This window comes from Penicillium vulpinum, assembly GCF_028829585.1.
Source record: "Penicillium vulpinum strain IBT 29486 chromosome Unknown utg000003l_segment0_segment0, whole genome shotgun sequence".
In the NCBI taxonomy this organism is placed as follows: domain Eukaryota; kingdom Fungi; phylum Ascomycota; class Eurotiomycetes; order Eurotiales; family Aspergillaceae; genus Penicillium; species Penicillium vulpinum.
Window position 1 is genome coordinate 4,849,621 of NW_026643243.1, and position 19,957 is coordinate 4,869,577.

The window sequence follows — 19,957 nt, forward strand, 5'->3', positions numbered from 1 at the left end:
TAAATCCCCGTGGTGACAAACGAGTGTAAATGAAGTTTTCAGATATATCTATCGCCCCTAGTTCAGAATATCCACAAAGTCCTGAACCTAGCGGCGCCTCCTATTTAAACGGCACTAGCATCCCAGTGGGAGACAGTGAGAGTGGCATCACCAGTGAAGGGCTCAGTGCCAAATTGCAAGTCTAAGATTTTCAACATTAGTAAACAATATACGAGGCAAGGGATTGATAGAGGAACATACTGATTAGGTACTGGGAGTGAGCAGGGTACGAGTAGCTATTGACCAAGAGGTTGAAGAAATCTTTGATGTCAGTGGTAAAGGAGGTGATGGGGCTCGCAGCAACGAAGCTGTAGACGTTCATATTGCCGTTCCAGCCGTTCCAGAGCTCCCAGGTGTGTCCACCGACATTAACTGTTTGAACCTTAGTGCCAATAGGGCTGATGCTTCCATAGCGGGCGAGCCTTGGGTGAGACCAACAGTCAGCCAAAAAGACACTATTATATAGAGATTCAATCGAAGAGATCTCACCAAATCATCAGCTCATAGTCACCGCTATAAGTGACGTGGTTTTTATCAGCTGCGGTGAAGAGATCGTAGGCAACGTCGGCATTGATATTGGTCTTGTCGTAACTCCATTTGGCGGAGGTTTTGATGCTCGTAAGCTCGCTAACAAGCTTGAAGTCAAGTTTCACGCCCGAGTTCGGGAAGGTCTTGACTGAGTTTTCGCCACCATACCAGGACCACTGGGTGTGCCAGGAAACACCGCTGTCAGAGATGCTGTCAACGGTGGTGCACTGCCAGCCGCTGCCCGAGTCCATGCCCCACATGTTGTTGTTGACGGTGTAGATGCCCTTGTTGTAGGAGCCATACTGGTCACAGATCTGCTGAGCAGAGACAGCAGCGGCTAGAGTGAGGATCAAAGTGGCCTTCATTGTGAAATTGAGATGGCTGGAATTTTAGGGCTAGAAGTCCTTGGATTGATAGTCTGATGAGTTGATGAGCTTGCGAGTGAGACCGAGAGGCAAATTGAGTGGCCTTTATATATTTTCATAGGCAGCTTGCTGGTTTTTACAGAACTGCTTGATTGGTTATGCCAAGAATGCAACATGTGAGACGAAAGGAGATGTTTTTGTGCCATCTTGACGCTACACCCCAGTCATGCCGCAAAACTTCATGTCGAGATGGATAAGCCGTGTTAAAAATTGCAAGAGCCATGTCGATCTCGAATAAAAAGATCACGGAGGCAATTGAGAGATTTTGAGGAGTTCATGAAGTAATATTTAGCCTGAAGTATGGCAAAGAGCTTACCTCGCTTCGAATGCCTGCAACATATGACAGGCGAGGGCCAATTTAGCCTTCACTACAAGCTCACTAGTAGCCTAGTAGTTTCAGCCCGGCTAAAATGGAATAATTTCTTGTGATTATAGATCCGGAGTTGGGTTTGTATCATCTTCCTATACTACGAAGTAGTTCTTCTGATTCTCAAGTGGATGGGATATATTGGATCTATCTCTATCTATATAGCTCATGGCCCGATATTGAGGAGAATTGATAAATCCACTACTCCTAGCAATCTCCATTTAAACATGGAATTGGGGTATATGCTCTACGGAATAGATATTTATATGCTTATATGCTATGTTTTGTCACTTGATAGAACATGGTACCTAGAATTCAGATCACATTTACTAAGGGGCAAATGCCGAACTCCTCTCTGTTCTAGGTTCTTGAGCCTAATCCCCCTGTTTATCATTTCTCTGTTTTTGTCCACAATTTTCTGAACTGATTCTACTTCTGGTATTCAACAGGCGGAAGATGGCAACGGTGCAGATTTACGCTAATTAGGCTACCGCCTTTCTACCGACAGATTATGTACATATGCTTATGCGGCCTTATGATGTCCTTTTGGCAGTCTTTTCGATGTTCTCCTTATATATTCTTTTTAGACGTCTTTTCCTTTGGATGTATTCTCCCACAGTTTTATAGGTTAGCGGCAGAAAAAGGCGGTGGGATGCTTATTTGTTGATCTTTAGATAAGCCCTGGAGACCATCTCATATCCCAGTTCGACAAAATCAGTCTATCGTTCTTCATTCTACTTGCTCTCTGTAATAAATCAAAATAATACCTAAATGCGAGTCCGAACCTCGTAAAACTAGGTATTAGACTTCCGCAAAGCCAAACTTTGGGGCTGATGTTCCTGGGGAATAGTGTAGTTCGCGTTAGCGCTAGAATTAGATTGATGAGATTGAGTCTTTCGTGCTCCACGGTCCATTCCAACGGTATAACGGTTATTTGTCGAGCACTTCATGAAGCCCCAGTTCTCCATCTAAAGATGGCAAGATATTATTGCTCGGATCATACGAGAAATCACTCTGTCTCGAAGAATCCTACTACAGACGTCTAATTTAGCCGGGGAATCACCCATGAACAGAATCCTGTACCCAGGGACAACAGAAGATCAGGTCAAAAAGCTGCAAGAGGTGAGCACTAAAACGAAAATGGAAACTTTGGAAGCAGCCCTAGAGGTTGCACAGCCTAAAAGCTGATGTATACATAATGTATGTGCATATGTACGTGCATATTTAGGTATCAATAACCGATGTACTCCGTACTCCGTATTCTCATTCCCCAAAATTTAGCTTTCTTAGTTAACGTGTTATACTAGGATTTCGATTAGATGTGCCCCCATTATCTTAGAAGGATAAAAATTTCCAGGTTAATAGATGATATACAATGATTAATTTATTAGAAGGGTATATAGAAAATATAACAGGTCAGGTATCTATCCTCATGTTAGGGACCCGCGTATGTGGCCGACTATTCTTGTGAGAAGTAAAGAACATTGTACATAAATGCAGGTTGCCAAGGAAAACGATGCTGTACAATGAATGTCGAAACCAGTCGATGAACTATACGCATCCTGGATTGTCATTTCGCAAGGGGAGTTGGACCAAAGCATGAACGTTGACACGCAACCCCTAGGGTTCCTGTGATGACTGATCCTATCCGAGCCAGCTCATCAAGTCTGTACCAGCTACCCAGAGGCCATGGGTTGAATCAGGTCTGACATGGAATTGCTGTGGTGTGAATGTGGGCTCCATCTTGATGAAGCTCTGGAATTCATTTAGAGCCAGCGCGCGTATAAGTTCGCAGCTCTATAATGGAGTGTGGCCGAGCAATTCATGGCATGAGAAAGAACACATGTAATTTCAAATGAAACGTTTTCCACGGAGAGAATCAGCGCAAATTGTTGATTTGGAAAGGATCCTTATCACCCGGCTTCTTGAAAGCGATGTATCTCGGTTGGAAGCGGGCAGATGTCACTGGTGAAAACACCTTATTGTCCAGTACCCAAGTCTGCAGCGTAGCAATATTGGTACTGGTGATCCAGTAGAGCATAAGCGCAGTTGGCATCTCTTGAATCCAGCTCGCGAAGCCAATATAGCATGTGAAAACTATAGCAAAAGCACGCAAACCAGAGAGAAAAAGACCTGCTGGTACATCTCGATCTTTGGGAGGAACTGGATATCACTCCAACGCTTGACTTTCCATCCATTCAGAAGGTTCCCCAATATCGAGGCAGTCAAAAATAATGGCAGAACACCTGTTGGATCGCCGGCTAGCAAGTCCGGAAACCAGAGGGCGCCCTCGTTCGCAAGAGTGGGCTCGATGGTTAAATGCAGGGATTGGGCTGCGGAGGCAGGGTCTTGCGACGACTCGATGAAGGACGACAGCCAGGCAATGATGCCGTTGTTGTTGCCGCTCATCCCACGCAAACTCTCCATGAGCGCAATGAAAACAGGTATCTGCAGGAAGCCAACTGCTTTGTACTTGCCGGACACTCCCCAACGCTTATGAAGCTCGGCTGTTCGTTTTCTTGTATCAAGTACGATTTTTCGCTTTACCTCAGGGGGTATCAACCGAGCGTAGGTATCACGGTGGTGCTGTACCGAATGCTTTTCTCTATATCTCTTCATCCAAGCGCGTGTAATTGGCGATATTTTTCTTTCGCGGTGACGATGAATTCGACTATATAACAGGATGGGTAACCCGACAAATGTACGAACAAGTAGAGCCGTCAAAGGGATTGAGGCAACCCATGGTAGACATGAGACAGTGTGGACGCCGTGAATAAATGCCGTAGAGCTATCCAGTGCAAGGTCGATGATGGAGAATGAAGCTGGTCTTGTTGGGTGGAAGTGCCGAACTTGCGAGCGAGGCAATTGTACGGCTCGTCGCGTTAATTGCAGAGCATGTGCCGAGCGGAGGCCGAACATCACTGCTGGCGGGGTTAAATAAGATAAAAAGAATTAAAAATGGCTAGAAAAAGTGAGCCTATAGAAGTTGCGGAACGGAAATCGGATATTTGGAGATCATCATGTGACACGTATGGAGTTACTCCATTGGCCCGACTGATCAACTTGTTGACAGCAAGAGAGGGGGAGCATTTTCTGACTTGTTCTCATTTGACTTCAAATTATCTTACTATGTGCGATTTCTGATGAGGTCTCTTTAATTATTGCCTTTTCATCATGGCCGTCTTATCAAACGCCATTGTGGCCATTCTAGCCCTCACCGCCACGGCTATCTTGCTTCCGAAGCTAACAGCCGTTTTCCTCGGTCTAGTGTTTCGGGGAGTGGGCTGGCTGATATGGCGACGAACGCGATCTCGCCGCGAATATGTGATCGCGCGGGCGCGATCTGAAGAGGAAGAGTTACGCGCCTCACAACCGAAGGGTTCAGCAACTTCACTACCGCGGAACGGCGCCGAAGATGAGGACTGGGAGAAGGTGGATAGTTCAGGCACAGGTGGGGTACAGACTGCAACTGGTAGTGAAAGTAGTGGTGGTACTGGCGAGGGAAGTAACCAGAGCTCAGAGGACTGGGATGGGATTATTGGGTTCTTCCACCCATTCTGGTATGCATTCCCTATATGTTATTGCAATACATAACGCTGACTAGGTGCTATAGCAATGCCGGCGGAGGTGGCGAACGAGTCTTATGGGAAGCAATATGTGCAACACAGAAGCGCTGGCCGAAGGCAATCTGCGCTATATACACAGGTGACCACGAAGTCAATAAAGCCACGATGCTGGAGAGGGTGGAGAATCGGTTCAATATCCACCTACACGCGCCAACCGTGGTGCTCTTATATTTGACGACCCGCAAGTACGTTGTTAGTAGCTCATACCCTTACATGACGCTGCTGGGACAGTCGCTGGGGTCATTGGTTGTCGCCTATGATGCTTTTACGCTGCTTGTACCGGATGTTTTTGTTGACACTATGGGCTATGCCTTCACGCTTGCTCTGTGCAAATGGCTTTTCCCGACGGTGCCTGTTGGTGCCTATGTTCATTACCCGACCATATCAACCGACATGCTCGCCTCTCTTGACGACAAGAGCGGAGTGCAAGGGATCAATTCTGGCGCAGGGAAGGGGTGGAAAGGGAAAATCAAGCGTCGGTACTGGGAGCTATTTGCCAAGCTGTATGGCTGGGTCGGTCGACAGATCGATGTAGTGATGTGCAACTCGTCATGGACAGCAGCACACATTCGCACGCTCTGGGGCACTGACAAGAAAAGCAGCAACAGCAGCGGTGATGGAAGCCCATCATCGCCAGCGGTGGTGTTCCCTCCAACAGCAGTCACTGAGCTGCAATCAACCATTGCAGTTGACGAGGAGAGCGAGAAGACTCGCCAGCCCGTTCTACTTTACATCGCCCAATTCCGGCCAGAAAAGAACCACCCGCTAGTCTTGCGCTCCTTTGCGCGATTCTTACAAGAACGAGCAAACAACCCAGCCTACGAAGGTCACCCCCTCCACGTCTTGTGCTCATTGGATCCGTGCGCCATTCCAGTCCTGATGAAACCCACATCTACAACCTGCGTCTCTTGGCGCATGAACTCCGCATCCGTGACTATACCACCTTCTTGTGCGACGCCAGCTGGCCTGCCATGCTGTCACATCTTAGTACTGCCTCGGTTGGCGTCAATGCTATGTGGAACGAGCACTTTGGTATTTGTGTCGTGGAGTACCAAGCCGCTGGTCTTATCTGCGTGACACATGACTCGGGTGGTCCACGCGAGGACATCGTCGTTGATCTGGGCGATGGTGCAACTGGGTTCCGAGCTGAAACAGAAGAACAGTTTGCTGCTTCGTTCGAGGCCGCCCTCGCTCTTCCAGAGGCAGAAAAACTCGCTATGCGGCAGCGGGCTCGTCGCTCAGCTCAACGGTTCACCGCAGAGGAGTTCTCCCGCAAGTGGCTGGATCAAGTAGAAAAACTTGTTAAGGCGTCGAAAGTCCAGCTTTGTGATATCCCCCTAGAAATAGATGAATAGTATTTCTATTTGGTTTAGTTCACTTAAACAAGAAGTCAATTCTATGATAACAGCCTTTGAAGACTGTACTTAATTCGTAATAATCGTAAGATAGAAATAGAAGATGTGGCCAAGTCTAAGACTCGTGTATGGAAACAGACATCTCAACTAGAGCATCTCGGGCCTTCTAACCAGAAACAGAGAATGCCTGCAATATAATGGATGAGAATGCGAATGCCATGAATTTCATCTTTTAATCGCTATCACTGGCCTCTCCACCATCCGAGTCAGCTCCATCGCCGGTATTTTGAATACCCTCAGCCATGATATACTCGGTTTGCTGAAGGGTCTTCTTAATCTCACTATTGTTGAAGACTAGCTCAGCAGGCTTCTGACCATGCTTATTGCGCACTCGAGGATCACAGCCAGCCTCACACATCATCTTGATCATGGCCTCACCAAGTTCTGCGTCTTTATCGTTGGCGTACCGCACTGCAATGTGCAACGGCGTGTCCTTGTCAAGACGGGTCAACGGGTCACATTCAAAGAATTGGATGTCAAACAGTGCATCCATTGTATCATCTAATACAAAAAGTGAGAGTTAGCTTCTATAAGAGCTGGGCATCAAGGTAGTGCATGTGGCAAAGTAAACACGTACAGCTGCCGTACTGGGCACAGATGTGCAATGCGTGGTTTCCCATAGAGTCTGTCACCTCATTGAAGAATTGTGCCACTTGCTCATTTGTCTTGCTTTCCATTTCGTTCAGCACTTGCTCAATTAGGTGGGGTTGGTCCCGGCGGCAGGCCTCCACGATCAGCTCGCGGGGTGATGCGCCCTAAATAATAGCTGCATTAGCGTCAATCTTTAGCAAGGGTCTGGTAAGCAGTATTCACCTCGTCAGCCATTCCTGTATATGGGTTCACAGAGTCCGGAATACCCGAGAGTGAAGTCGGTAGTACAGGAATTGGTGCTCAGTTGTAATGTAACACGAGAAGCTAGCTGTACCAAGAGCCAAGTGCTTTGTATGGGTATTTTGCTGGTCAGAATGGATCTTCCACAGGGAAATGAAGTGGGATATGTATGTACAAGCTGGACTGTAGGATCAAATAGGCATTCAAGTTCCTGGCAAATAATAATACAGGTTATCGGAGTTGTTCCCCAGGGACATCCCACACGCGGGCCGCTCGGACATATGATACTCCGAGTTCCGCTTGGATTTAGCCGCGCGTCTAGATCTCTTATCGACGGTGATTAACGACGACTACATCGTGCAGGTGCTGAGAACCTAACTACCACCTAGTCTAGCTGTGTGTTACTTTCTTGGTTTTACCCACTGCATCCTCCAACCAGAGCATCAAGATGCTAGTTTGTATGTGCTATCTCCGAGTTGGTGTCCAGCGACAGTCTAGGAATGAGCCTTACTAACTCCTCTCTCCAGTCTGCCCCAACTGCAGCAATGCGCTCACCATTTCCAAAGCTGAATCAAGCACAAGATTTCCCGCCGGTGTGAACCGATTTGAATGCCGCGTCTGCCCCTACGAAGCCCCGCTCGAGAAGAACTATTTCGAGAAGAAAGATATGAAACAAAAGGAAGTGGACGATGTCTTCGGTGGCAAGGAGGAGTTTGCCAATGCCGACAGTGTTGGCAGTAAGTTCTTTCTACTATCTTCTCTCAGAATTTACGTGTCCGTCGAGATATACAGAGCTGACATACTCTTCCTTTTCCTTGCAGCTCAATGCCCCGCCGAAGCCTGCAATGGGGAACGTGCGTACTTCTTCCAGCTGCAGATTCGTAGTGCAGACGAACCGATGACTACATTCTTGAAAGTAAGTTTCCTTACGTCCAACGTGAGGTACCCGTGTCTGACAGTTCTAGTGTACCTCGTGCGGTGCTCGGTGGAGAGAAAATTAGAGATGAGCAACACTGGGAACAAGTCACTTGCGTTTCTTTTTACTTTCTTTTTACTTTCTTTTTCTATGTTTATTACAGCGAGGTGCAAATGGCGCATTTATCAAATGTTTTAATGGGGCGTTAAATGTAGCCAAAAAAAACTATCAAGTTGATACCAAATACCCAAATTGATCGACATCACATTCAGTACAGATTATTATTTTGTGATCAGCGGACACATTTTTTTTTCGGGCTAAGGACATAGAGCTAGCATGTTTATGCATTTCTATTTTATATCATATTTATTATGGCTTTTAAATTAATTGTTCAGCTGTGATATTATTCGCTATAAATTGGTCTAGTACAGATATAGAGCCCGACATTGGTTGCCTAGGACTTCTATATATGAATCATATTATATGCCAAAAAGAAAGAAGCAAAAAAAAAAGTCTATGCATGTCATTGTTGGTGGGATGAGTTGGCGGTGAGAGTGTTGCCCCTCATCCGCGGGGTTCTTACAAAAAGATGAAAGTGAAAAAAAAAAAGATGAAAATTTGATTTGAGGCAAGTAATATCGCCACAGTACAAGGCCCGAAAAAAATGGGAAATGCGCAAAGTAAACAATGCAAACCTGGAAGTTTCTCACCCAACCACTCTGCGTTGCTGCCCAGTTCAAGCGTTTAGAGCCACAAGAGTGGGTTGGGAAGGAGCCGATGGAAAAAAAAATTCGCACCGAGTGGAGTGCCATGGCAGGACACAACCAGGGAAAGGGAGAGGTGTTTCAAGCATAGAAGTAGACGGTACTTGAGAAAGTATGAGTAAAAGCATATTACAAGAAGTACATGTACATCATCCCACCAGCCCACTTTGCAAAATCTGCGTGTATGGGCCAGGGTTACAACCAATCAGAAGCCCTAGCCGAAGAGGGCTTGACCCCACCTGCTGACTCGCCTCGCTCGCTTGCCCCTCCATATAAGGATTTCCCCTCCTCCCCCCTCCCACAGACTTTTCTTTCTTCCTCTCGTCTGCTACAGTGAGTTTTTCCCTGCCCCCCTACTGCTCTAAAGCTTTCCCTCTTGCCAACTCTTACTGATTACTTTTGCTCAGTACCTCTACGCGTTCTGCCGTAGTCTCTGAGCAATTTTTCCCACAGATTTTTTCTAGTATCTTACAAAGAACTACAAAAAGTTTCCAACCGTCATCATGGGGTATGTGAATTGTGTGATTCTCTTTTCAGGAGAACTGAGACTGACTTGACAACAGTAAGGAAGAGCGTAACCACATCAACATCGTCGTTATCGGCCATGTCGATTCCGGCAAGTCCACCACCACTGGTCACATGATCTACAAGTGTGGTGGTATTGACCAGCGTACCATCGAGAAGTTCGAGAAGGAGGCTGCTGAGCTCGGAAAGGGTTCCTTCAAGTACGCCTGGGTTCTTGACAAACTCAAGGCTGAGCGTGAGCGTGGTATCACCATCGATATTGCCCTCTGGAAGTTCCAGACCGCCAAGTACGAGGTCACCGTCATCGGTAAGAGACAATTCACCCAATTCAGCCTGTTGTACAAATGTATTAATAAATTTCATTACAGATGCCCCCGGTCACCGTGATTTCATCAAGAACATGATCACTGGTACTTCCCAGGCCGATTGCGCTATTCTCATCATCGCCTCCGGCACTGGTGAGTTCGAGGCTGGTATCTCCAAGGATGGCCAGACCCGTGAGCACGCTCTGCTTGCCTTCACCCTCGGTGTTAAGCAGCTCATCGTTGCCCTCAACAAGATGGACACCTGCAAGTGGTCCGAGGAGCGTTACAACGAGATTGTCAAGGAGACCTCCAACTTCATCAAGAAGGTCGGCTACAACCCCAAGTCCGTTCCCTTCGTCCCCATCTCCGGATTCAACGGCGACAACATGCTTGAGGTTTCCACCAACTGCCCCTGGTACAAGGGTTGGGAGAAGGAGACCAAGGCTGGCAAGACCACCGGAAAGACCCTTCTCGAGGCCATTGACGCCATTGAGAACCCCGTCCGTCCCTCCAACAAGCCCCTCCGTCTTCCCCTCCAGGATGTGTACAAGATCTCCGGTATTGGCACAGTTCCCGTCGGTCGTGTCGAGACTGGTATCATTACCCCCGGCATGATCGTCACCTTCGCCCCCGCCAACGTCACCACTGAAGTCAAGTCCGTTGAGATGCACCACCAGCAGCTCAAGGCCGGTAACCCCGGTGACAACGTCGGCTTCAACGTCAAGAACGTCTCCGTCAAGGAGGTTCGCCGTGGTAACGTCGCTTCCGACTCCAAGAACGACCCCGCCGCTGCCTGTGACTCCTTCAACGCCCAGGTCATTGTCCTGAACCACCCCGGTCAGGTCGGTGCTGGTTACGCCCCAGTCCTCGATTGCCACACTGCCCACATTGCCTGCAAGTTCGCCGAGCTCCTCGAGAAGATCGATCGTCGTACCGGTAAGGCTACTGAGGCCAACCCCAAGTTCATCAAGTCTGGTGATGCCGCTATCGTCAAGATGGTTCCCTCCAAGCCCATGTGTGTTGAGGCCTTCACCGACTACCCCCCTCTCGGTCGTTTCGCCGTCCGTGATATGCGTCAGACCGTTGCCGTCGGTGTCATCAAGTCCGTTGAGAAGAACGCTGGTGGCGCTGGCAAGGTCACCAAGGCCGCTGCCAAGGCTGGTAAGAAATAAATGATTCTCGGATGATGCTCATTATGCCGTGATGATTTTTTTTCTTTTCAAAAACAGTTATGGGATCAAGGTAGATTTGCTGTGTAGTTGCTCAAAATAACTACCCACATTTTTATGACTCAAATGTCTTCTTTTCTTCTTTTCCTCATAAGCTTGTAATGACATAGATAATAGTCTGTAGAATAATCATCCATTGGATGGTATGATTATCCCACCCTCGGTGACTTGATCTAGAGCTCTACAGCGTGTGCTGCCTGCCTACTGTTGATAGACTTGCATGTACACAGTACTATATCATACACCCTGTACCTCTTGTCTAGACTGCGAACAATACTTTTTTCAAGGTATTTATTTCTTTCTACTACCCATACATACAATCTATCATTTGACTTGATCTTCATATTCCCATGTTTGTAAAGTAAACCCATTCAAGGATTATCCATAATCCTCGAATCTGCTTCATATCAAAGATATCAAGCAAAGACTAGCACCATATCCTGGAACCCAACCACATATAATTTCCATCCTGATTCGTAGGACTACTCTAGACTTTTCTCTGTAGAATCGACTATGACTTAATCACCAGACATATGATCAACCGGGAATATATGTATGTTGTATATCTGTCATTTATGTACGCGCGATAGTTCATATATATAGTCCAGTGCCTGTTCTCTCTTGTCTCTTGTCTCTTGTCTCTTGTTTCTTGTTTCTTCCCTCTTGTGTCTCTTCCACTCAATACAAATATACGGACTTGTGTCAACGTATGGTTGAGTTGCTGTGGTTATAATGATAGGGGAGGTTATCGTGTTTGACGTGTTTGAGGAGTTCATAGTCAACGGTGAGGGTAGAAAGACAATGTAGTCGAGTACATATGTAGGTAACTGCCAGAAATGTTGTGGTAGAAGTTGTTTTAGCAGAGGTGGGCATTGTGATGGTGTTCGACTAAATGCATTTCGTAGTCAAAGTATCACACGCGGTAGACTAGTGGTTCATTATCGAAGTTGGATTTGCCCGTGCTTCTGTTGCCTCTGGCCCTAATCTAGCCATCTTAGTTCCGGTCAAATCAATCTGTCGGGGTGAAGATCTCTGACCAGGAGGTCAAAGACTCCCTACTCCACGCGTCTACCATATATTCGGCCGTGGAGCCGCCAACTACGAGGTATAAGGTACTTTCCAGAGATCACAGCGAAGTTATTTCGCTTAGGAAGGACGTTGAAAAAGCGAACTTACAAAAGGTTCGTTTTTTTATTATTTTTCAAATCCATACCTTGACTATCTTACTTGATCAAAGGCCTCGTATTTCCTTTTCTATTGAATACTGGTCACAAACTATGTATTTTATTGGTCATGGATTCAAATCTCGACCTTTCCCTGCCTTCCCACTCCCCGGAGCTTGGGGATTTTAGCGATAAAAACTTGGATTCCGCAATCTTCGTGTTATACACCCTAATTGATATCTCCGCCAGTGATCTTGAATGCATTGCTTCTTCACTAGATAAGGAATGAATGGAAAATATGGCAGTAAAGGACCACATCTCGTCTGCCTAGCGCCTTCGAACAACTTTGTGGGGAAGAGCCTCAATGATATCGTCGCAACACATACCAATAGAAATAAGGAAAGAAAAACCTCGTGATGATGCAGGGGCAAGTGGGGAGCTGAGCTGGTATCCTTCCGCCTTTCTAGTCGTCACGAGCAAAGCAGATATTATTTGTGTACGCGGATACCGAACAGACTGATGTTCCTATGGATAAATTTTTCTTCCTTCCAAAGCACGGGTATATGACGCTTTCTAGTATCATTTTTCACAATGAAGAATGTGTTCTAAGTACGGAAGAATTTGCCATTAAGCATGATGAGCCGAACTCCTGACTGCTGAGCACTGAACACTACCTACATTGTAGGACATTGGGATGGCTAAGATTTAGGTATTATTAGCGTTGTGGTATAATCTCGGATTCAATCTAGGCTTTCAGGGTTAACTAAAGAGGTTAATAGCCTTTTGAGTGAGTCTGATCAAAAATTTAGGTCAAATTGCTCATCTGCCACAGTACATAATGCATGAAGATCTATAAAAGTCAATTGCAGCCTCGGAACCTTATTTCAATCGTAGAGATGCCGATCTTTTAGACCATTTGTGTTTTTGGGTTCTACATGTATGGATCTATTTATCTAAATAGTGTTAGTAATGACTTCGTCATTTTCTCTCAAAACACGAACAGTGATGGACGGCTTGGTGATTGAAGAAAATAAATAAACCAAGCAACTGGAACAAAGCACTTACTACATAGCTAAAATTTGCGATTCTTACAATGCGGCTTTATTGTAGGACTGCGCGAAGCTGGAATAAATGGACAAATTAGAACGTCTGGTTTCGATGATTTCTTCAATTTTAAGCTAAGCGCCCACGGACTTGGACATTTTCAAGAGTCTACAATGCATAGTCCCGATTTTCGAACTATAAGTAAAGGGCCATAAGGCAAATATTGGTCAAATGTACGTAAATGGCCTATCGTATCTTGGGTATCAAGTTGTTGTAGATACCTACATATGTACATGTAGTATGTATCCATGTTATCACGGCGTGCGAATCAAAGATGAATCAATCACTCTTCCTCATACTCCTCAGAACCGGAGTCTTCCTCCTCTTCTTGAGCAGGACCACGCCTCGTAGACCGTCTAGGTCCCGAGCTCTGCGGCGCCTCGCGTTCCTCCCCGTTCCCATTAACTTGAGCACCCCCATCCACGTCTGTAGCACCATTCACCCCACTAGCTCGTACGGGCGCCGGCTCAATTCCAAGACTCCTCCCAAGCTTGCCCTCAAAGTCCTCCAGCTCTTCCCGCTGAAATGGAGTCAAGCCTGCATGATCACCCTTCTCCTTCCCATAAACAGTTCGCACAAGACCCGCCACACCACTAGTTCCAACCTCAATTTTACCCCGCGGGCCAAGGACATACTCAATCACTTCCTCACCGCCATCCATCTCCCTTGTCTTGATAATATACCCCTCCTTGCATAGTCGCTGCAGCAGTTTATCCGTGCGGTCGACCGGCGTAGCAACCTCAGCATTTGTGCGCGCCAGATACCGATCAAGCTTCTGCTCAGCCAGCGAACCGCCATTCAGCATAATCACCGCTATGATAAAGCTGTATATGCCCGTGTATGTACTTTCAGTGTAGAGGGAGGGTGCTTTAGTTGGAATGAGGATATCAGAGGAACGGTATGCGGGGGGCAATGTGCTAGTAACGATCCAGGACTTATTAGCCGAGGAAGGCTTTTCGGTTTTCTGCGCAGCTATTGTATGGGATGTCAGTGGTGATTACTTAGACACAGCGTGAATCCGCAACAAAGAAAAGCAAAATGTAAAATCGAACTCACCTCGTCGCTGGGTAATGGTGACTTTCTCTCGCACCGGTAACTCGCTCATCTCCATACCAAAGCGCTGCTTCAATTCCCGCTGCGCCTGGTCAAAGACTAACTTGAACTGCCGCGAGCCCTGCTCGCCCAGCACCTTGGCGCTGATGTCGTTGCGCCGGATCGGGAGCCGCGAGTACTCGCTTGCTATGGCGAGCCGCACCATTTTCTTGACCATTGCATCGGTGCTTGTCGGTGCGCTTGGCCCGTCATCGTCGCTGTTTGGTGCGGATGATGAGTCGGGTTCTTCGCTTTGTCTTCTGCGCCGACGCGCAATTGGAGTTGACTCGGTGTCGGATCCTGCGTTGTTCTGGGGGTGGAGGTTAGTTGGTGTATAACCCGAGCGGATTCAAGGTTGCGTACCCGTCTTTTACGAGTTGATGGCATTTTTATTATGTAGGTATGGTGGTGGGTTGTAGATGGGTTTGGGGAGACGCGACGCGATAGAACGATTTTACCCAATCGGGGGCTGGTCTGTGCGTGGCCCTTATCAATGGTTCTTTGTTTCAGCAACTGCGAGGTCAGTTGTCTTATTTTAGGAATATTTTCAAAGAATTTCTTTGATCATTTATTAATGAAAGAATATGCTCTGCAATGTCCACATATATAGAGGGTTATATGCTTATTAAATCCAATAAAGTGTTGAGGTACAACATACATCGATAGACCTGGGAGAAGCTAACTAAATACAACGAGGGCAAAGCAACACACACAGAGCCGCGATGAGGTATTATTTTCTCTAAAAAAAAAAGAAGAAAGAAGGAAGGAAAAAAGAAGAACGCTCCAAAAGTTCAAAGAGATCTAAAATCAGTGACTGTTCTTCTCATTGACAACCTCCTTCGCTTCTTCCTTCTTAGCCTGGAGGAAAGCGCTAACCCAAGCCAGTGATTCCTGTGACAGAACCAAGCTGGTAGTGACAACAGCCTTGCTCGAAGCAAGGACACCATCGCCACCGCACTTTTTGTACTCAGAGCCATAGATATCGAAGACATGGTGCTTGACATCACCAGCGACACGGACAGGCAGCGATGCACTGTTGTAGATAGAGCCGCGCAGCTTTTGGGTGTCCTCCTTGAAGATAGGGAAACGGGTGTCGATCTGAGTCAGACCCTTATCACCGAGGGAGTCGGCGCGAGCTAGGTAGGGAGCGACATAGCTATAGGGAGTGGAGAAGTAGGGTAGAACGGGCTTGGCGAGACGAGTGTAGCCCTGGTCGGCATATTCGAGGGACTTGGCTCCGTAGGGGTTGCCCTTGTAGTAAGAGATGGAGTCGGAGATGATCGGGTAGGAAATTAGATGCTGAATTTGAGAGTGTTTAGTTAGTATTGGCTAATTTTGGCGCTAATTATGCGTTTTGGTGTTGTAGCGGGGGTTGTGATACATACGTCAAGGAACTGAGAGTAGTGTTTCTCGCCGTTGACGACGGGTTCACCCATTTTGGCTTCTGTGTGGGGCATAAAGATAGTAATCTGAGTATGATGTAGTATAATAAGAATCCAGAGAGAAAAAAAAAAAAAGAGAGAGAGCGAGAGGAATAAACTGGGTTGTATAGAAAAGTAGGATTTTCACATGTGATTGCGCTGCAATGGGTCCTACCGCAATCGTATCATCTTTGCAATACATATCGTACATGATGTATTCTCGGCTGGTTATTTTGGTTCGCTATTTCAGTCTGCTTTACATCTAGACATATGTAGATTTTCCTTTTCTTTTTTTTTTCTGTCTGTTCTTTTGTGAAAAGTGTCTAACAGCCTCAGGTTCCATGTGATGCCCCCCCCCCCCCCCCCCCCCCCCCCACGCCAATGCGCCATTGACTTTGGGCACCATGCACTGCAGACTTAGGGCAATTGAACCCTTCTGCCTACTGCTAATTAACTGCTAATTACGGCTAGGTATTGTATATATTCTATTTCATACTAAAATATACTTGTTTTGATGGCAAAACAAAAAGTTGGAAAAGTTGAAAAAAATACTATGAATTTTTGATAAGCTGCTTTTGCATGTGATTGCGGGTATGCAAAAACGCCGTGTGGTTCCACTTGTATGATCTCTATCGATATCGATGATCGATGTATTCTGTCTCTAAAAGCACTTTTACTATTAAACTCCAAGATTCTTCCAAGGGTTTGATATCCCCCCAGATTTGATTCAAATGAGGGGTGGCTTCGCATGATAAACCTTGTTCATCCGTTTCACCGTTACTCGTTGGACAAAACTGCTTATCTGCACCCTATAATAAAACCGCCTAGACAGTGGCCGTAAATGGCCGCTGTTAGCTTGCTAGAATATGACACTTCGGCTTCTAGCTTATGCGAGTCTAGGCCGTCTGCGCCTACATTACTGATGCTAGTGATGTACATTGGCCTGAGCGTCACACCCCTCCCCGAACCTCTCCCCTTGTACTCTCGCCGGGAATACGTAACGACTTCCGGTCCAAATATAGGAGGAGCAAGTCATTGCGCAAAGTCCTTTCCTAGCTTGAAGGTCGTTCTCCCGGCCCCCGGGCATGCACCGGGCCAAGTGATTGGTCGTAGATTTCTAGATTCATCCGAATCTCGGCGCTTGATGTGAGTATGAAACGGTCGCGTTCGATAGGACCATAATACTATGGCCGTAGTATATTTATTAGCCCGGGTGGTTGATGTGAGAGCTAGAAGGTATCTTCGTACTTTGTACATATCCAGAACTTGTGTTCCTATTGAATCAAGGTTCATATTCGGCTAGATATTCCACACGACTATCAGGGTAAGCCGAGAGGTGGCCAGATTTCCCAACCTTGTAGTCAGCACATGCAAAACTGAAGATGTTATATGGAGCTAAATATGTCATAAGAATTGAAATTTGAAGCCGAAGGAAAACGAATTTTTTTTTCTCTCTCTTTTACTTGGCCAAACGGGATCGCTGCGATCGACTGACAATCCACTCAGTTAAGCTACTATGCAGATCCCTGTATATCGTGGGTCTTGACCAGCATCGGTTGTCTCAGCATCTAAAGTACAACCCCTGTTTTATCCCCCCTCCTCCCCCTCCAGAAACTATATTATTAGTATTCAACCTATCACCTCTCGGAGCTGTTACATTATAAATTTGCGCAGTGGAAAACCCCTTCCTGGTTCACACTATGGCAAGCACGCCACTCCCTTTGTACTTTTGACTTATAATCGAATCGACAAATCTAATCGTGAGAATATGGCCTCCCAAGGTACTCCGGGTGGCGGACTTGAAATACCTCTCCAGGTGGAAGGTGGCGTCTCGGTTAGAGCCTTATAAACATCTAGCGTCGCGGGGGTCCGTGATCCGCTGTTAGTCCAGTGAGAAAATATCCATTTCACATGCGAAACTAAGGTGTCATTTGGCGTTGGCGCTCTCGATATCAAGGGTTCGATTTCGTTGCCTTGATCAATTGGTCAACTCGGGATGGTCACATGAAATCAGACGAATAAGGCTTCAATTTTCTTGAAGCGCTTTGCCCTTGGCTTGGCAGTTGTTAGCCACATTAGCCCTGAATGAGAGTACCACGTCAACAGGTGTGCCAAGGGTATTAGCTGTCGAAGATGATGCCATGCATTAGTGTGTGTGTTTTGTTGTCGCTTTGTTGTCTAGACCGCGCCCGTAAGGACTCCTAGTTGCAACTTGAAGCCAAAATCGGCCATTGCATAACTATGTGATCGGTACATAACAGTTACATAAGTATTCATTGACTCGGCATGTGATCTTTTACTCTATATTCCCGCTTTCAACATGATAATGTTGAGATGGCTTTAGTAGTCTCCATCTTGGCATCTTGCGTGAATCATGTATATCTAACAACTGCGATATTCCAGACATCGGTTCTGCTCTTTACGTCTTATATATTGCGTTTTGAGAAAGATTAGCAAAACGACAGAGTGCATTTAAGGTGGATGTATGTTTGAAAAGAAGAACGTACATTAGCCCAGGGGGAAAAAAACAAGGGCAGAACAAAACCTATCGTGTGCTCATAAAATAACATCTCCTATCTACGGTAGTTATTATCCACCTTTTCGGGAACTAAAAGATATTTCGCAAGTGTTAGGGCACCGCAGTGGACTTGCCCCACACTATCTTCTCAAAAAAATACGATCTCGCATGCGTTGCGACAGGTCCATAATAGCTGAGCTAGAATGTGATCGTGACTATGATTGTGACCGGAATTGTGACCGTGATCGTGATCGGCCGCGGCTAGCTGGAGCGATATTATCTCGCTGCTCTCCCTCAGGGAGACACGTGAAATTGGTCGGAGCGAAATCATTGTGTACGTGCTCCCAGCCGAGATAGGAAACATCCTCATGACTGATAACACTAGTGTGATTGCTTGATAAAGACATATTCCAAGGATCAATAAGATCCTCACCGGAAGCAGTGTGCGAGGGTGCTTTGAGAATAACATCAAAGGTCCCAACAGCGGGCGAGCTCTGCTGGAGAATCAACTTCCAAAGATCCCAGAAGCTCGTGTGGATCATGTGTCGGCCTGTGTTCGCACAGAGCTGCCAGTAACAAGGGAATTCGCTAGTCTGGATTCTCACCTCTGCAATCTGGAAGGGCGGAGCCGGAACCTCGCGAAGGAATCTTTCGGGCAGATCGGCTATGCTATCAAACTCTTGCTGGATCTGCACCCACGTTTCATTGTATTGTTCTTCGAAAAGCTCCGTCCACTGTGGGTCTACGCCGGTGTCAGCTAGCGCCGCGGATATCTGCCATATGAAATATTCGGCGTTAATCCACTTATTGATACTGACCGATGTCTTTAGAACTGAAGCAGTATCGCAGCACACGTTGCAACGCATCAGAACATGGGGCCTGGCTCGCACGACTATCATTGGCATGTTGTAGTGCCAATGGATCTCGTCGTCTGCCCATTCCTCACGAGGATCCTCGTATATAGTTTTGAGAGGGAAAGGCATGGTTGCGGAAATAGGATGGCCAGTGATATATTGGCTTGCAATTTGGTATATACCGTTAAGCGTGCGTTCGGGTAAGTGATTGAGAGAACAGCTCAGTGATGACTAGATGTTATGGTGAAGCCGATGAAGAATTATCGAGGAAGATGGTCTATTAAATACTATATCATAATATAAAGTCATAGGGATCAAGATAAAAAGAAGACAATGAAAATAAAGAATTCGTTTCTGTTATCTCGAAGAACACGTCGGGGATATCATTCAAAGGCCATTGTCCTCTTGACTAGCGAGAGTAGGACCAGGGAGTGTCAGTCGTCCACTAAAATCAAAGCCGCCCCGGGCTCTTTGCTTGATTACATACCTTGTAGATGAGAAGACTGTTGGGCTCCATGGCCGAAAACTTCAAGGTCAGCAAGATAGCAGCACAAGCGCCAATGCTGCACATGTTGGATATGAGTTCAAATCCAATTCTGCTGGTATTAAGATATTTGCGAGGGTTTACGCCCATCCAACATGCGGAGGAATGATATATATATCTTGGCGGGTGTGGGGGGTTCCCATGTGTTATGTACATAGACTGTGGAGGAAGAGAATCTATAATTGCATCTTCAAGCATGGAAATGAGGACCTAGGCCTTTGGGGATTTCCTTTACATATCTTCCTCGAGGTTCAAGGATGGAGTCTTCTTTCAAAACGGTGGTGGGGTTCG

The 19,957-nt window shown here is 46.5% G+C and overlaps 10 protein-coding genes across 10 annotated transcripts; 3 read left to right on the plus strand and 7 right to left on the minus strand.

Moving 5' to 3' along the window:
- Positions 1 to 104: 104 nt before the first annotated feature.
- On the minus strand, positions 105 to 932 carry N7479_006880 (glycoside hydrolase family 12 protein; the record flags this gene model as incomplete). The annotated part of the gene is made up of 3 exons (XM_057254574.1): positions 105 to 181; positions 241 to 461; positions 529 to 932. 3 exons carry the CDS (start codon positions 930 to 932, stop codon positions 105 to 107), a joined length of 702 nt encoding a protein of 233 aa, XP_057108436.1.
- A 2,306-nt stretch (positions 933 to 3,238) lies between these two features.
- Positions 3,239 to 3,415, minus strand: N7479_006881 (uncharacterized protein; the record flags this gene model as incomplete). The annotated part of the gene is made up of 1 exon (XM_057254575.1): positions 3,239 to 3,415. The coding sequence occupies one exon, from the start codon at positions 3,413 to 3,415 to the stop codon at positions 3,239 to 3,241; it is 177 nt and encodes a 58-aa protein (XP_057108437.1).
- Positions 3,416 to 3,456: 41 nt separating this feature from the next.
- Positions 3,457 to 3,978, minus strand: N7479_006882 (uncharacterized protein; the record flags this gene model as incomplete). Its single annotated transcript, XM_057254576.1, has 1 exon — positions 3,457 to 3,978. The coding sequence occupies one exon, from the start codon at positions 3,976 to 3,978 to the stop codon at positions 3,457 to 3,459; it is 522 nt and encodes a 173-aa protein (XP_057108438.1).
- A 555-nt stretch (positions 3,979 to 4,533) lies between these two features.
- On the plus strand, positions 4,534 to 6,340 carry N7479_006883 (alpha-1,2-mannosyltransferase ALG11; the record flags this gene model as incomplete). Its single annotated transcript, XM_057254577.1, is given in 3 exon segments — positions 4,534 to 4,919; positions 4,964 to 5,845; positions 5,860 to 6,340. 3 exon segments carry the CDS (start codon positions 4,534 to 4,536, stop codon positions 6,338 to 6,340), a joined length of 1,749 nt encoding a protein of 582 aa, XP_057108439.1.
- Positions 6,341 to 6,572: 232 nt separating this feature from the next.
- N7479_006884 (ankyrin repeat-containing protein ANK1) lies at positions 6,573 to 7,225 on the minus strand (the record flags this gene model as incomplete). Its single annotated transcript, XM_057254578.1, has 3 exons — positions 6,573 to 6,901; positions 6,978 to 7,155; positions 7,214 to 7,225. 3 exons carry the CDS (start codon positions 7,223 to 7,225, stop codon positions 6,573 to 6,575), a joined length of 519 nt encoding a protein of 172 aa, XP_057108440.1.
- A 454-nt stretch (positions 7,226 to 7,679) lies between these two features.
- Positions 7,680 to 8,232, plus strand: N7479_006885 (DNA-directed RNA polymerase III core subunit RPC11; the record flags this gene model as incomplete). Its single annotated transcript, XM_057254579.1, has 4 exons — positions 7,680 to 7,689; positions 7,759 to 7,968; positions 8,053 to 8,147; positions 8,197 to 8,232. 4 exons carry the CDS (start codon positions 7,680 to 7,682, stop codon positions 8,230 to 8,232), a joined length of 351 nt encoding a protein of 116 aa, XP_057108441.1.
- A 1,182-nt stretch (positions 8,233 to 9,414) lies between these two features.
- On the plus strand, positions 9,415 to 10,913 carry N7479_006886 (translation elongation factor EF-1 alpha; the record flags this gene model as incomplete). The annotated part of the gene is made up of 3 exons (XM_057254580.1): positions 9,415 to 9,419; positions 9,475 to 9,743; positions 9,805 to 10,913. 3 exons carry the CDS (start codon positions 9,415 to 9,417, stop codon positions 10,911 to 10,913), a joined length of 1,383 nt encoding a protein of 460 aa, XP_057108442.1.
- A 2,607-nt stretch (positions 10,914 to 13,520) lies between these two features.
- Positions 13,521 to 14,716, minus strand: N7479_006887 (MAGE domain-containing protein; the record flags this gene model as incomplete). Its single annotated transcript, XM_057254581.1, has 3 exons — positions 13,521 to 14,209; positions 14,294 to 14,639; positions 14,693 to 14,716. The coding sequence occupies 3 exons, from the start codon at positions 14,714 to 14,716 to the stop codon at positions 13,521 to 13,523; spliced, it is 1,059 nt and encodes a 352-aa protein (XP_057108443.1).
- Positions 14,717 to 15,136: 420 nt separating this feature from the next.
- Positions 15,137 to 15,765, minus strand: N7479_006888 (putative pathogenesis associated protein Cap20; the record flags this gene model as incomplete). The annotated part of the gene is made up of 2 exons (XM_057254582.1): positions 15,137 to 15,628; positions 15,715 to 15,765. The coding sequence occupies 2 exons, from the start codon at positions 15,763 to 15,765 to the stop codon at positions 15,137 to 15,139; spliced, it is 543 nt and encodes a 180-aa protein (XP_057108444.1).
- A 2,718-nt stretch (positions 15,766 to 18,483) lies between these two features.
- On the minus strand, positions 18,484 to 19,251 carry N7479_006889 (uncharacterized protein; the record flags this gene model as incomplete). The annotated part of the gene is made up of 1 exon (XM_057254583.1): positions 18,484 to 19,251. One exon carries the CDS (start codon positions 19,249 to 19,251, stop codon positions 18,484 to 18,486), a length of 768 nt encoding a protein of 255 aa, XP_057108445.1.
- Positions 19,252 to 19,957: the final 706 nt, after the last annotated feature.